General features: G+C 47.3%; 1 protein-coding gene and 1 long non-coding RNA gene across 2 annotated transcripts; one reads left to right on the top strand and one right to left on the bottom strand.

Annotated features, from left to right (window-relative positions):
* COA7 (cytochrome c oxidase assembly factor 7) lies at positions 1 to 12502 on the bottom strand. Its single transcript, XM_084784573.1, has 3 exons — positions 12310 to 12502; positions 8135 to 8275; positions 1 to 2961 (listed from the first exon to the last, which is right to left on the bottom strand). Exons 1-3 carry the CDS (start codon positions 12413 to 12415, stop codon positions 2513 to 2515), a joined length of 696 nt encoding a protein of 231 aa, XP_084640699.1. The 5' UTR covers positions 12416 to 12502; the 3' UTR covers positions 1 to 2512.
* LOC311598963 lies at positions 12404 to 12907 on the top strand. Its single transcript, XR_014779725.1, has 2 exons — positions 12404 to 12508; positions 12658 to 12907. It is a non-coding gene; the product is annotated as an uncharacterized lncRNA (long non-coding RNA).
* The last annotated feature ends 2941 nt before the right edge of the window (positions 12908 to 15848 follow it).

Raw genomic sequence — 15848 nt, 5'->3', positions numbered from 1 at the left:
TTTCATTTTTTTTTAGCTTTTTAAGACAAAGTTGTTCTGTGTAGCTCTGGCTGTCCTCCAACTCAAGAGATCCTTCTGCCTCTGCCTTCCAAGTGCGAGGACAAAGGTGTACGTTCACTTTTTGAGAATACCAGTATCATAGAGTTTTTTGGTTTTTGGAGACAGGGTTTCTCTGGGTAGCCTTGGCTGTCCTGGACTTGCTTTGTAGACCAGGATGGCCTCAAACTCACATCAATCTGCCTGCCTCTGCCTCCCAAGTGCTGGGATTAAAGGTGTGTGCCACCATGCCTAGGCAGTATCATAGAGTTAAAATCAAGACTGAAACCCTTTCAGACTGACCTTTCTGTAATGTCCTTCTCCATCGTCTGTTACTCATTTTTGTACTATTCTATTGTCTGGATATTTCATTTACCTTTTCATCTACAAAAGGTCACCTTCATTTCTTCCAGGCTTTGGCAATTATAAACAAGGCTGTTAAAACTAACAAAACTCATGCTGGGCGTGGTGGCGCCTGTTAATCCCAGCACTCGGGAGGCAGAGGCAGGCAGATCTCTGTGAGTTCGAGGCCAGCCTGGTCTACAAAGGTTTTGTATATGAGCATTATTTCTAATTCCCCTGAGGAAGTATAAAGGGGCAAGACTGCCAAAAGGCACTGCACGTTAAATGTGGTTAAGTAACAATCAACTGTCTTCCAAGTGGCTGAGCCGTCTTATGTTTCTGTAAGTGATGCAAGTCCCCGCCACTCCACAGCCCCCTGCATTTGTTGTTGGGCCCCTATAGCCACAGCAGCATGCTTAGTGCAGTTTGCATTCCTCCCGCCATGCTGCAGAGGGCATCTCAAACAACACACCTGCCATTTCTGTATCTTTTCTGTCTTTGAGACAGGGGCTCATTATGCACCCTGGAACTTCCTATGGACACCAGGCTGTCTCTGCCTCCAAAGTGCACCACCACACATGGCTTTGAGTTACCTTTTAATCAAGTCATTTGCCTTGTTTTACATTTTTTATCACATGTATTCATTATTGCGTGTGCACTCCTGCTAGGAGGCCAGAGGACACTTGCAGGAATCAGCTGTCTCCTCCCACTGTGCAGTGTCAGGCTGGACAGCACTGTCCATGTGGTTTTCATATGCAGTCCCCATGATCAGTAGCTTCCCTATGCTTGCTGACCCATGGCGTTCAATCACACCAAACACTATTTTCAAGGCATTTTAAAAACAAACGATATCTTTTTAAAAATCTCTCTGCTGTATCAACTTGAGAAGGAGCTGGCTGTGCTTCCGACCTTCAAAGGCAAGCCTTCCTTCTAGAAGAGCAGTCAGCTGCCACACAGGGAAGGGGGACCTGGGTAGTGACAGATACTCCAGGCCAGCTATCAGAAGAAAAGGACAAGCTCGCCCTCTGGTGACAAGTAGAGACAATAGAAGATAAAAATTCTTTAAAAGGCACACACAAAGGCAAAAGATAAAGAGATTAAAAAAAAAGTCACAGCCATCTCGATGAACACATTCCATCCCGCCAGGATCTGAAGAACAGTAGCCTATCAGATTAAAAACCAACTGAAACAGTTCATTCATCTGGACCACTTAACAAGCACCGGAGTGGGGTGGGGGTGATTGAGGCTGGAAGGTTAAGGCCAACACAGGCAGCACAAGGGCCTGTTTAAAAAACAAAGCAACAAAAAACCAGGGCTGGAGAGATGGCTCAGTAGTTAAGAGCACTGGCTGCTCTGTCAGAGGGCCTGAGTTCAATTCTAAGCAACCACTTTGTAGCTCGCACATGAGATCTGATGCCCTCTTCTGGCATGTAGGTGTACATGCAGACAGAGCATTCATATACATAAAATAAAATAAAAATAAAAAAAGAAAAGGGCCACTGTTTAGCGCACAACTCTCTGTCATCACAACAAATTGCTGAGGCTGCTTCGGCAGTCTCCTGTCTTCCCAGGAGCAGAGCCAGCCGAGAAGCTAATTTTCAACTGCAAACGTCTTGTGGCAAGTACAAGGCATAACATAACCACCTTCAACTTTCATGCAGATCTCGGTTCCGGATCCTGATCTGTAGAACGGTCTGCCGGGGAAGGCAGGGAGCCCGCACCACGGCTAGGTTACATAAGGCGGAGGGCGGCAGTCGTGACTGCCACGCTGTTCTAAGACCTCTGTTATGCAAATTAGGATACTTTCTAATTCTCGAGCCTTTCCGCTGAAATGATAATGGTGGCTGACTCTTTTAGGCTTGTGGCTGCTGAGTTTCCAAACTTTTCTTCATCTCCCCAGCCTCCCAAAGTCTCCATAGATTATTCCTATTTTACAGAGATCCAGTTTTGAAATTAAGAGCCCCCCCCCAAAATGTAGGTGTCTTCACAGAATAACACAAAGGATTATTTACTAAAATACATATTTCCGGCCACTCCCAGCAGGTGACACTAGAGCAGATGGCACTGACTGACCTCACAGAGGAGGTGCCAGTATCAAGCTGTCTGTTGCTTGGAAGGGAGAGTGGGCCCCACATTACCCAAATGTTACAGGCTGGACGTTTTTCTGCTGTTCTTTGTGCAGCTGCTTGGCCCTATTTTTCAGTACTTCGGCTTTGGCCTCGTCCTTATCAACACCATCCCCCAGTTTGTACATGCGGCTGGCATTGGCGCAGGCCCAGACATGGCCCAGGTCACAGGCCTTCATTGAATATTTACACGCCAGACCCATGTCCTTGGGAAAGCCAGGGGCACCCTGTAGAAACATGGCACTGAGGTTGAAGCAGCTGGCTGCATAGCCACTGTCACAGGCCCTGGTGTAGTAGTCCCTGGCCTTCCTCAGGTCAGGCTGGCCATCCTCATTGACCTGTCCATCATGTGCCAGGAGTCCAACATTGTGGCAGGATTCCACAGACTTCTTTCCTGGCTTCTCACAGGCCATCAGAAAGCAGGCAGAGGCAGCCTTTAGGTCCTGAGTCAGACCCCCTGCGAAGACAGAAAACAAAGAGCTGGGTCCAGGCCCAGTACTGCCCTCTGGCCCCAGAGAGAATCACCACCCAATGCCCAGCCGAGGCTGAGCCTATTTGTGGCCAACGTTAGGGAACAAGTCCTGTAGCTAAAGCAACATGGAGGAGGGTAGCCAGCAAGGCAGCCATGGAATCTGACAGGGAAGCCAAGGCAGGAAGACACATGTCAGCTCAGCACCAGAGACTACCACCTCACGGAACTCCAGTGAGAACAGAGCATGTTAAAATAAGCAGCTGAGTGTGTCTTAATCTAAATATACAGTTGGCCCTACATATGTATGAGTTCTACATGGGCAGATTCCATTAGTTATAAACTATTACAGCACTCGAACCAGACAGCAGCTGTAGCTTTAACCAACCATGGACTGAAAATATTCAGGAAAAAACATGTCTGTGCTAAAAACGCATAGACTTTCCTCCATCACTCCCAGAACAGTACAAGCTCCATCAACTATTGACATTAGTGGTTACATGTGTCAGGTAGCACAACCTAGAAATAAGTTGAAGTGTATGAAGCATGTGTGTGTGACCTAGAGTACTTGAGATGCTGATCCTACAAAGCTCCAGGAACTAATCTCCCAGGGCAGACTTAAAAAAGAAAGAAAGAGCCGGGCGTGGTGGCGCACACCTTCAATCCCAGCACTCGGGAGGCACAGTGGATCACTGTGAGTTCGAGGCCAGCCTGGACTACAAAGTGAGTCCAGGACACCCAAGGCTACACAGAGAAACCCTGTCTCAAAAAACAAAACAAAACAAAAAGAAAGAGTGAGTCGGGTAGGTGGTGCACACTTTTAATCCCAGTACTTGGGAGGCAGAGGCAGGTGGATGTCTGTGAGTTCCAAGACAGCCAGAGCTATATAATAGAGAGACCCTGTCTCAAACAAAAACAAAATAAAACAAAAACCCTGAAAAACTAAAAAAGTAGTGGTATATGCCTATAATCCTAACACCAAAAAAGCAGAAAGCGCCGGGCGTGGTGGCGCACGCCTTTAATCCCAGCACTTGGGAGGCAGAGGCAGGTGGATCCCTGTGAGTTGGAGGCCAGCCTGGTCTACAAAGTGAGTCCAGGACAGCCAAGGTTATACAGAGAGACTCTGTCTTGAAAAACCAAAAAAAAAAAAAAAGCAGAAAGTTTGAGGTCTCCTAAAACTACATAAAGTTGTCGTAAAAAAAAAAAAAAAGTGGTCTTTTTTTCCTCTTATGTGTTCACAGTTCTGAGACTTTTCTTTGTTCTCTCTGAAATAGAGTTTTATGAAATGTAGCCCATGCTGGACTTGAACTTTGAGTACTAGGATGAGAGATGCACAGTCCCTTCCCCTACATTTAAGCCAGACTGAGTGACTTACTTCTAATAAACAGAATGTAATAGAAATGAAAAACATGGCTTTCCCTTGGAGACCATAAAAGACACTCACTGCGGGGCTAGCAGGATGGCTCATCAGGTAAAGATGCTTAACTAGCAAGCCTGACCTCCTTAGTTCAATTCCGGGGACTGGCTCCTACAAGTTGCCCTCTGACCTTTACACATACACTGTGGCACACACATGCCCACAGACAGATACAAATAAATGAATGCTCTTTTAAAAAGAGCTGGACTCTCTTCTCCTTGAGGCAGGATCTCTCTGTTATCTAGCTCTGGCTTCCTAGAGCGTCTGTGTAGTCCAGGCTAGCCTCAGGAAATATATGCACGTCTCTGGCTCCAAATGCTGGGACTGCCCAGCGCGCTCTCCTCTCCTTCCGCCCACCCCTCTCTTAACTTGTCCTATGACTACAGGAGAAGGCCTGCATGTTTGTCTGTGTATCACGTGCATGCCTGATACCTGCAGACGGCAGAAGAGGACAGCAGATCCCCATGAACTGAGTTATAGACGGTTGTGACTGTCAGGTGGGTGCTGGGAATGGAACCAGGTCTCCTGAGAGAGCAGCCCGTGTGAACCACTGAGCGATTGCTCCAGCCATTTTTGGACTTTCTCTGTTGAGTACGTACTCTGAAGGAAGCTAAAAGCAGACCATGAGGAGACATGATGAAGCAACCCAGGGAGGCATGGAAAGCTCCCAGTTGCTGGGATCAGAGGTCTCCTGACAACAGCGGACAGGAGCCAAGGCCTGTGCCTTCAGGCCAGTCAGTCAGCATAAAGGGCAACACTGCCTCCCTATCCAGTGTGTCTCACCCAAGGCACAGCTAACCCAACCCAAATCCCTAACCCACAGGAGCAAAAAGAGTAACTTATTATCTGGCAAAATTTAACATTATTTAAAAGATAATGCCAATTAACGCATGAGAAAAAAAATACAAGGCCTAATTACTCAACTATGTGTTCAGCAAATCCTGATAGCTTGTGTGTGTGTGTGTGTGTGTGTGTGTGTGTGTGTGTGTGTGTGTGTGTATAGTTTGTTTTTGTTTTTTGATTTTCGAAAAAGGGTTTCTCTGTGTAACAGCTCTGGCTGTCCTGGAACTCACTCTGTAGACCAGGCTGGCTTTGAACTCACAGACATCCGCCTCCCTCTGCTTCCCCAAGTGCTGGGATTCTGGGTGTGCACCATCCTGCGTGGGCCTCTATATTTTATTTTTACATTTTATTTAATATGAGTGTTTTGCCTGTGTGTATGTATGTACCTAGCCCCTGAGGACAGAAGTCAAATCTCCTGGAGACTTACCAATGGTTGTGCATGCGGGCCCTCTGCAGGAACAAGCGCTCTTAACTGCTGAGCTGCGTCTAAAACCCACACACCGTTATCTTCACCTGAACTGCCCCAAGTAATGCCATCTTATCCTATTTTGTTTGGGTTTTTGTTGTTGTTGTTACTTTGAGACAGAGTTTCTCTGTGTAGCCTTGGCTGTCTTGGACTCACTTTTGTAGACCAGGCTGGCCTCGAACTCACAGTGATCCACCTGCTTCTGCCTCCCGAGTGCTGGGATTAAAGGAGTACACCACCACACCCGGCCCATTTTATCCTATTTTATCTAGTTCCATCAACTGCTCCTCAGCACCCTACAACATCCTGCTGAGCAGAACATTCTCATGCAGCCTCCAGAGGCCCACTGTTTACAACATGAAGCAGACTGTTTACACACACACACACACACACACACACACACACACACACACACACACACACCCCGCCACACCTCCCATGCCTCTGGTGTGATGTAATTGTGATTTAGACTTTAGAAACCCACCTGGCTTCAATTTAGGTGAGAGTGCTCTTTGGTGTGAGCCTGCTCTCTGTCCCTAGCAAACAAAGGGCCCTTCATTGGCCTTGTATTCTTGGTGGTCTGTAATCTGCTCCAGAGGGCACCCCAACTACCTAGCTATCCCTCACAACAGTGCTATGGAGCAAGAACTATTTATTTCTTTCATTTTGTTTTTCTCTGTCTTATGAATTCTGAGACAGGATCTCAACCTGCAACCCAAGCGTCAGTCCAGACGCTACTCCCAGTTTACAGACAGTAAAGCTGAGACACAGAGATAAGAAGACTGGCTAAGGCTGGGATGGCTGTCATGCCTAATCTGTAATTGCTCGCTTTAGGAAGCAGAGCCAGGAGGTTCCTGAATGTTCCAGGCCAGTTTGGACTACAAGCTGAATTTTATACCAGTGTCTTAGGGGTTTCTATTGCTGTGATGAAACACCATGACCAAAAGCAAGTTGGAAGGAAAGGGTGTATTTGGCTCACACTTCCATATAATAGTTCATCACTGAGGGAAGTCAGGACAGGAACTCAGGCAGGACAGGAACGCCGAGGCAGGAGCTGATGCAGAGGCCATGGAGGGGAGCTGCTTACTGCCTTGCTCTCCAGGGCTGGAGAGATGGCTCAGAGGTTAAGAGCACCATCTGCTCTTCGAGAGATTGTGAGTTCAATTCCCAGCAACCACATGGTACATCACAACCATCTATAATGTGATCTGATGTGCATGCAGGCAGTGCACTGTATACATAATAAATACATAAATAAATCTTTAAAAAAGAAGATGCCATGCAAGACTGCCTACAGTTAATCTTTTTTTTTTTTAAGATTTATTGATTTGCGTATATAAGCACTCTGTTTGCATGTATGACTGAATGACGGAAGAGAGATTCAGACAGAAGAGGGCATCAGGTTTCATTACAGATGGTTGTGAGCCACCATGCAGTTACTAGGAACTGAACTCAGGACCTCTGGAAGAGCATGCCAGTACTCTTAACTCTTAACCACTGAGCCATCTCTCCAGGCCCCTACAGACTGATCTTACAGAGGCATGTACTCAGCTGGGGCCTTTCAGATGACTCTACCCAGCATAGTTACAGTAAAACCCTGTTCTAAAAGACATTTGAGCTGCACCTGGTGGTGGACGCATGTGGAACTCTGTGAGTTTGAGGCCAGCCTTGTTTACATAGTGAGTCCAGGACAGACAGAACTATATAAACCTTGTCTAAAAATAAATAAATAAATACATAAATAAATCATGAGCAGAAACAGCTTCCTGCAAAGTGTGATGATGTCGGTTCAATCCCCAGAACCTACACAGTGGAATGAGAGAACGAACTCCTGCAATTTGTTCTCTATCTCCACATATAGGACATGGCACACACTTGCCCCATACCAAAATAAATAAGTAATGTAATTATAAAACAATTTAAAAGCACAGCGGTGGTGCACACCTTTAATCTCAGCACTCAGGGAGGCGGAGGCAGGCAGATCTCTGTGAGCTTGAGGATAGCCTGGTCTACAGAGCGAGTTCCAGGAAAGCCAAGGCTACACAGAGAAATCCTGTCTCAACAAAACAAAACAAAATGGGCTAGCAAGATGGCTCAGCGGTTAAGAGCATTGGCTGCTCTTCAAGAGGTCCTGAGTTTAATTCCTGACAATCACATGGTGGCTCACAACCATCTATACAGGGGTCTGATGCCCTCTTCTGGCATGCAGGTGTACATGCAGATAGAGCATTCATATACATAAAATAAATAAATCTTTGAGAAAAATGTAAAAAGAAAAAAAATGAACTAGCTCAAGGTCCCACAATGTGCAAATAGTAATCCCAAAGACTGCTGCATTTAAAGGCCACGCTCCCCAGTACCTCTCTGCTGAACCCCCACCTGCACTCTGCCCACAATACTGTCCTCTATGCCCATGAAGAGCTGCAGCGCCTCACCTTTTCCTGTCATGTAATAGGCCCCTAGTTTGTAGCAGCTGTCACTGTGCCCGTTGTCCTCACAGTTGAACTTCAGCACCTTGGCAGCTTGATCAAAATTCTTCTGGATTCCTTCGAGATAGTCCACCAGCCGATAGCAACCTAGGGAGGCGGAAGAGGTACTGATGCTGCGAAGCCGCTGTTCAGGGACCCAGGTACAGATCAAGTCCAGCTCTACTTACCACAGGAATGCAGTGTTCCGCACCTCCTGCAAGGGGCCATGTCTCCCCCTGGCCAGGAATATATGGATCAGAAAGACTGACCCCAGCAACGGTTCTACCATTGCCAGTCCTGATCCCTGACAGCCTGGCCTAGTTGACTTCTGATGAGCAACACTTGGCTCGCTTTGGACCATTCTCATTCATTTTCAGTCAACAAATATTTGAACACATATATACACTATCTTATGAAAGCATATACGCCCGATACCCAGCTGCTGGGAATATTGTCACTTGCCCTCCTAATATTTATATTTTTAAGTCATGCGTGCAAATACACGCCTATAATCTCATCATCCCAAGGTAGAGACAAGATGAGGAGGTCAAAGTCATTCTTTATTACCTAGGGAAAGAGCAAGAAATGGTCTGTGAAGCTGCTGAGATCGCTAAAAGAGGCTGGCTGGGACTGGGACACTACAGGGAAGGGAAACCTAGTCCCTGTGCTTTGGTAGTTTCCATTCTATTTTGGGGGCTTCAGGTTTCCAGCCAGGCCAAGGAGTAAGGTAGTTACATCTCATCTCTGGTTTTTTTTGCTGCAAGGGGAGCCCACAAACCCTTTTAGATTTCAGTGTCAACTCAAGCAGGCTATGAGAGGAAACATAATAAGGAAACTGTTTCCTTATTTATTTGTTTACTGTACAGTAGTCTACCTGCATATACACCTGCAGGCCAGAAGAGGGCACCAGATCTCACTACGGATGGCTGTGAGCCACCATGCAGTTTCTGGGAATTGAACTCGGAACCTTTCGAAGAACAGTTAGTGCTCTTAACCTCTGAGCCATCTCTCCAGCCCCTTGGAAACCATGTTATAACTGAAATAAGATGATAAGAACGTTTGTTGTGGGTCTTGGGAGAACGGTTACATGGCCTGGCCACCAAGGAAGGCCTTACCTAGGACTATGAGAGCTGAGCTGAGACCTGAATACGAAGCAAGTAGCTACTTAAAGACAATGAGGGGCTGCTCTGTGGCAAAGCAAAAACAAAGATGGAATCCTGGGTGGTTCTGTCCTATTACATGACGACAATGAAATGGAAAGTTCTGGAGAAGGAGTCTATAGAAAGGAAGGCTAGAACCTACGAAACATCAGAGGAGATCAGTGGGGGCTTCAGTGCTGGGGACTCAACCTGAGCCTCTCTCCACGACCAGCATGTGACTGTAAACTACAAGCTTTCAGGAAGGAAGCGGGCTGGACTGTGTGCGGCTCAGGGCACACAACTTTCCTAGAGTACAGGAGGCCCTTGGTCAATCCCTAGCCCTACAATGAGAACCACTGCAAGCAAGCTACCAGCTGAGAACACTCTTAAACAGAAGGAAGTGGCAACATTCACTTTGCATCGTTTGTTTGTTTTTCAATACAGGGTTTCTCTGTGTAGACTTGGTTGATCTGGACTCTTTGTAGACCACGCTGGCTTCGAACTCACAGAGCCTGCCTCTACCTCTCAGAGTGCTGGGATTACAGACGTGGCCCTGCTCATGGCTAAGGAAGCTAATGGTGAGACAACATCCTGACACTGAGAATAATAGCAATAATACATGTTTCTTGTTTGTTTATTTACTTATTTATTTGAGACAGGGTCTTATATAGCCTAGGCTGGACCAGAACTCACTATGTAGCTGAGGATGTCCCTGATTCTCCTGCCTACATCCTTGAGCGCTAGGATTACACCCCAAGCATGTGCAGCCACACCCAGTTTAAGGCAGGAATTGAACTCGGGGCCTCACGTACACTAGGTGAGCACTCTACCAACTGACCTACAAGCCCAGCCCTCAGCCAGTTCTCCCATGGCTGTCCTGCACTCACCGCTCTCTATAGTCTCTGCATAACACACAGCAACTACCATGAACTCAAACACGCCCACAGAATCAGGTCTAAATCCCTTACTTAAAAGGCACCGCACAGCCAGGCGGGTGCAGTGGCGCACACCTGTAATCCCAGCACTCAGGAGGCAGAGGCAGGCGGAGCTATGGGAGTTCAAGGTCAGCTTGGTCTACAAACTGTACAAACTGAATTCTGGAATTGGACTAGAGCAGGGTGGTAGAAAATGTGCCTAGTGCACGCAGAAGCCCTGGGTTTGAGCCTCAGGTCTGCAAAACAAAAAAAATTTAACTTGACTTAACACTGAGCAATCCCGAGTTTAACTTTCCAAACGAGCACTTCATTCACCCACCTCTCCTCCACTACTACAAAGCTCGCCCCTGTAGACCACGCCCAAACACCCTGGTCCTCAGACACCACAGAGGGTCAATTCCTCTGAAATGTCTCTTCAACTGGGACGTGGACTAGCTCCTCACCCAGAGTCACTCTGTAGAGGGCTACTTTCATTTCCTGTGAACTGCACTGCTACTGGAAGGGAGGGCCAGAGCCATTTTCTTTCTTTTCCCTTAAATAAATAAAATAGTAGAAAAACAACCCACAGACACTGGCTGCTTCTCTGGGTATCAATCACTCATACACTCAAAGAGGCCATTTCTTTCTTTTCTTTTTTTAAATCTCTATTTTAATATTTTATTTCATTTTAATTCATGTGCATTGGTGTGAGGGTGTCAGATTTTGGAGTTACAGACAGATATGAGCTGCCATGTAGTTGCTGGGAATTGAACCCGGGTCCTTTGGAAGAACAGGCAGTACTCTTAACCACTGAGCCATCTCTCCAGCTCCCAAAGAGGCCATTTCTTTCTCAGACCTTTTCATTAGACTTTTCATCACCTTTGCCTGGCAAACAATTAGCAATGGCTTCTTTCTCCCTTCAAAGCTTTATTCAAAAGACATTCCACAGTAGAGTAACCTTCACTCAGTTCTTTCATCCTATTTCATTTACCTTTTTTCTTTTAGATTTAAATTTGTGCTGGATGATGGCCCACACCTTTAACACCAACACTTGGGGAGGCAGAGGCTGGCAGATCTCTGAGTTCCAGGCCAGAAGGGCCTACAGAGGGAGTTCCAAGACAGCCAGGACTACACACACACACACACACACACACACACACACACACATTAATTTTGTTAACGGACCTAGTGGCTCACACTGGAAACTAAGGAGGCACAAGAAGGCAGTTCAGAGTCCAAGGCCAGTGTCGTCTGTACTCCAAGTTCTAGGCCAGTCAACGGCAATGAGACTTAGTCTTAATATATATAAATTATGTATATGTGTGTGTATATGAGCAAGTGGTATGGAGTCCTCGGAGGCCAGAGGTATTGGATCTCCTGGAACTGGAGTTACAAATGCTTGTAAAGCTGCCCCACGTGGGTGCTGGGATCTGAACTCCGGTCCTCTTGTAAAAGCAGTATATGCTCTTTTTTTTTTTTTTTTTTTTGGTTTTTCGAGACAGAGTCTCTCTGTGTTAGCCTTGGCTGTCCTGGACTCGCTTTGTAGACCAGGATGGCCTCGAACTCACAGCAATCCACCTGCCTCTGCTTGGGATTAAAGGCGTGCGCCACCACGCCCAGCTCCAGTATGCATTCTTACCAGCTGAACCACCTCTCCAGCCTGCCTCTCCACCACTTTTTTTAGACCAGGTTTCCCTATGTAACCAAGGCCGGTCAGGAACTCTTAAGGACTAAGTTATCCTCCTGCCTCAGCCTTCCGAACGCTAGAATTACAAGTGCATGATATCACATCTGGCTCGCATTTACTCTATCACATACTTCACTTATTTCCCATGCAAGTTAGCCGATTCCCTCCAAGACATGTAGGCTGAGGGTCCCTTTCACCGCAGCATCTCCAGTCCTAGCATCCCTAGGCTCTGCCTAGGCTGAGGGCTCCGCCCCTCCGCAGCATCCCCGCCCCCGGCGCATCCAACGCCCCGCCCACTGTCCCGTAGCGTCCCTGACTGCGTCCTCCGCCCGCCACGTGACCAGTCTGTCCCCTACGCTCGCTCCCCTCCTCCGTGTACCCCGCTGCGCAGGGGGCGCTCACCCTCCGGGTCCTTTTCGCGGTAGCACTGGTAGTGGCACTCCACCTTCATGTTCTCCAGGAAGGACTTCACCTGCTCCTCGTCCTGAAAGTCAACCAAGCCCGCCATGGCGCCGACGTGTTGTGGCTCCGCCCCTAGGTCACGTGAGCCGGCTCGGAGGGCGGGGCATGCCAGCGGCGTGCGTGACCTCTGCGCCCTGCGGTAACTAGGGACGACCGCCGCCTCCCAGCAACCTTTGCGGTGGGGTCGCCCTCTGCTGGCTTTCCTTGTCCTTGTGGAAAGCTGTCTTCTGGGGTTTTGCCTCGGCTTATCTGAGGGAATTCTGACCCTTAATGGTTTTCTCCCTGCAGTCGGGATCAGCCAGCCGTTCTTCAGTCCTGTATCTAAAGCTGAGACAGCCGAGCGCTCCTGCCCCTGCCGTCCCAGAGCTTGCAGCGTTGGGCTAGAGCTCACTGGCAAGTGCTCTGTCGCACCACTGAAACAGCTTGAAGTTCATCGGGAAAAGATTTGTTTATGCAGGCAGCAGGCATTTTGAGTACTTTGTATGCCCCACGTGGCCGGAGCAACCGACATGAATAAATCTATGCAATTGCCATAGAACCGGTAGAGGTGATAGTCTCGCTACTTAACTCAGGTTGGCCTCAATTTAGTACATAGTTAAGGATGATCCTTTTTTTAGTTTTTCGAGACAGCGTCTCTCTATGTAGCGTTAGCTGTCCTGGACTCGCTTTGTAGACCAGGCTGGCCTCGAACTCACAGCGATCCGCCTTCCTCTGCCTCCCGAGTGCTAGGATTTAAAGGGCTTGCAACACTATGCCTGGCATAGTTAAGGATGATCTTGAAGGAAAATAAAAACAGGAGGACAACTAGTGGGTGTCAATTCTCCTTTCACTATGTGAATCCAGGCGTGGTGGCAAGTCCCTTTACCCTGCTAAACCATCTCATTGGCTCTTCCTCCTCCTCCTCCTCTTTTATCCTTAGCACAGGGGATTGAACCTAGGACCTTGAGCATGATAGACAATGGCTGTACCACTGAGCTCCATCCTCAGGGTGAGATAGTGATTCTCAACTCAGATCTGACCCCCTCCAAAGCTAGTCCTGTCATAATAGACAGAAAAAATCAGGTGATGTGAGGCACTAAGGAAGAAGCTTCCAGATATGTTTTGGGTTGGTGTAGCAGTTGTATCTGTCAAATTTTATTGAGAGGGAGGATGAAATTCACAGGGCCTTGAAGGTCAGGCGAAGGAGGGAGCCTGAAACTAAAGGTCAGGCCTTCCCATCGTGGGGCCTGTATTTTAAGGGCTCCCTCTAGTGACAAGAAATATAAACAAGAGAAAAAGAACATGCTTAGTTGGATGTGGTAGCTTTTATCTGTAACAGTATTCAATAGGCTGAGGCCAGAGGATTGTCATTATCAATTAAAGGTAGACCTGAGCTACACAGTGAGATTCCATGCCAAGGAAAAACAACAAAAGAAAACATATGTGAAAGTGGCATACCACCTCAAAATGTCAGTTTTTCTCAGATGCTTTGGAGTAAAACAGATACTGTGCTATTCTGTGAAAGCCGTGTCATGGAACTGCTTTTAAAATCATGACCCCAAAGCTGGATGTGGTGGCACACGCCTTTAATCCCAGCACTCGAGAGGCAGAGGCAGGCAGATCTCTGTGAGTTCGAGGCCAGCCTGGTCTACAAAGTGAGTCCAAGACAGCCAAAGCTACACAGAGAAACCCTGTCTCGAAAAACAAAAACAAACAAAAAAAATCATGACCCCACTCTCAGGTGGCCTGTTGCTCTCTGCCTCCCCCATATAACCCTCTTCTGTCAGATTTGTTGCATGGTGTAACTTTGTGCCATTGTTCTTTGGTTTCAGTCCGCTAAGGTGCTGTACACAGCCTTATCCTAACATTAGCTATCAGCACCATGTTGTCACTATCTCTGTGAGTTCGAGGCCAGCCTGGGAAATTTGATGGTGACATAGTGGTCAAGCTTGTTTCTCCTGGGTGCACTTTTTTGTTTGTTTGTTTGGTTGGTTGGTTGGTTTGGTTTTTCCAGACAGGGTTTCTCTGTGGAGCCTTGGCTGTCCTAGACTCACTTTGTAGACCAGGCTGGCCTCAAACTCACAGTGATCCGCCTGCCTCTGCCTCCCAAGTGCTGGGATTAAAGGCATGTGCCACCACTGCCTGGCCTCTGGGTGCACTCTTTTAAGGAGCCACAGGGTTTGGGCCGAGGGAAGGTGGGTAACCTGTGGATCTTCTTTTTGTAGCAGTGGACGCCTTTCAGCACAGCCTTCCTATTTGTGAAGGCCTTCGCTTTGGCTTCAGCTTTGGGAAGGGCAGAAGCTTCCTTCACTTTCAGCACCATCTTCTAGGTTTAGTTTCTTACGGCAATCTTGTTAGGTAGCCCAGGTTGGCCATGAGCGTATGGCTACCTTTCTCTCCCTGCCACCTGAATATAAACGTGTGTCACCATGACTGACTGAAATTATTTTTTAAGAAAAGTGTCTCAGCCGGGCATGGTGGTGCACATCTTTAATCCCAGCACTCAGGAGACAGAGGCAGATGGATCGCTGTGAGTTCTAGGCCAGCCTGGTCTACAAAGTGAGCCTAGGACAGCCAAGGCTACACAGAGAGACCCTATCTCAAAAAACAAAAACAAACAACAACAACAAAAAGGAAACTAAACCTAAAAAATATGGTTAAATAAAAATTAGCCTCTGGGAACAGAGGGATAACTGAAAAATAGAGTGCTTGCTTAGCAGATGGAAGGCTTTGGTTGGATCTCCAGCTCTATTTAAAAAAAAAATACACATGAGGGAAAATATTCAGAACTATTAATAATAGTTGCTAACTGGAGTGAGAACAGAGTATGGTAATATTGTACAAGGGAATTCCAATGTGTCCAATGTTTGTGTTTATCTTTCATTTATTTTTTATTTAAACCCTGTACTGGGGTGAGGTGTCGCTCCCTTGGCTGAGTCTTACCAGCACTCTGGAAGGTGTTCCATCCCCAGCACCTAAGAAACTGGGCAGCTTGGTGCCTAATCCTAGCACTGCACTGGTGGCGGAGGCCGGAGAATCGGAGGCTCATGATCAGCCTCAGGTTTATGAGATCCTAGCTACAAAATCAAGTTACCTTTATAAGATGACAAAATAGTAAGAGCCCTTGCTAAAAACAAGCCATAAGGGCTGGGGAGATGATGGTTCAGTGGTTAAGAATAATTGCGGCTCAATGGGCGGTGGTGGGGCACGCCTTAATCCCAGCACTTGGGAGGCAGAGGCAGGCGGATCTACAAAGTGAGTCCAGGACAGCCAAGGCTACACAGAGAGACCCTGTCTCGAAAAACCAGCCAGCCAACCAAACAAACAAAAACAATGGCGGCTCAATCATGAGGTACAAAGTTTGCATCTCAGCAGCTATGCTGGGTGGCTCACAGATGCCTGTAACTCTAGCTCCAGGGCACTCAATGCCCTCTTCTGACCTCACTGGGCACCGTACTGTATGCAAACATTCACATGCATGTACAAGCATACAAGAAATA

This window comes from Acomys minous (genome assembly GCF_964271855.1).
Source record: "Acomys minous genome assembly, chromosome: 6".
Classification (NCBI taxonomy): Eukaryota; Metazoa; Chordata; class Mammalia; order Rodentia; family Muridae; genus Acomys; species Acomys minous.
The sequence above is the reverse complement of the archived record's forward strand: the minus strand, read 5'-3'. Positions and strand labels throughout refer to the sequence as shown.

Excerpts from the sequence above, each read along its gene's own strand:
- COA7 (XM_084784573.1), bottom strand. The coding sequence starts at position 12,415 with ATGGCGGGCTTGGTTGACTTTCAGGACGAGGAGCAGGTGAAGTCCTTC. Across the intron at positions 8,276-12,309 it reads CCGCGAAAAGGACCCGGAGG|GTTGCTATCGGCTGGTGGAC; the intron begins GTGAGCGCCCCC and ends CCGCCTCCCTAG. Across the intron at positions 2,962-8,134 it reads CTATTACATGACAGGAAAAG|GGGGTCTGACTCAGGACCTA; the intron begins GTGAGGCGCTGC and ends CTGTCTTCGCAG.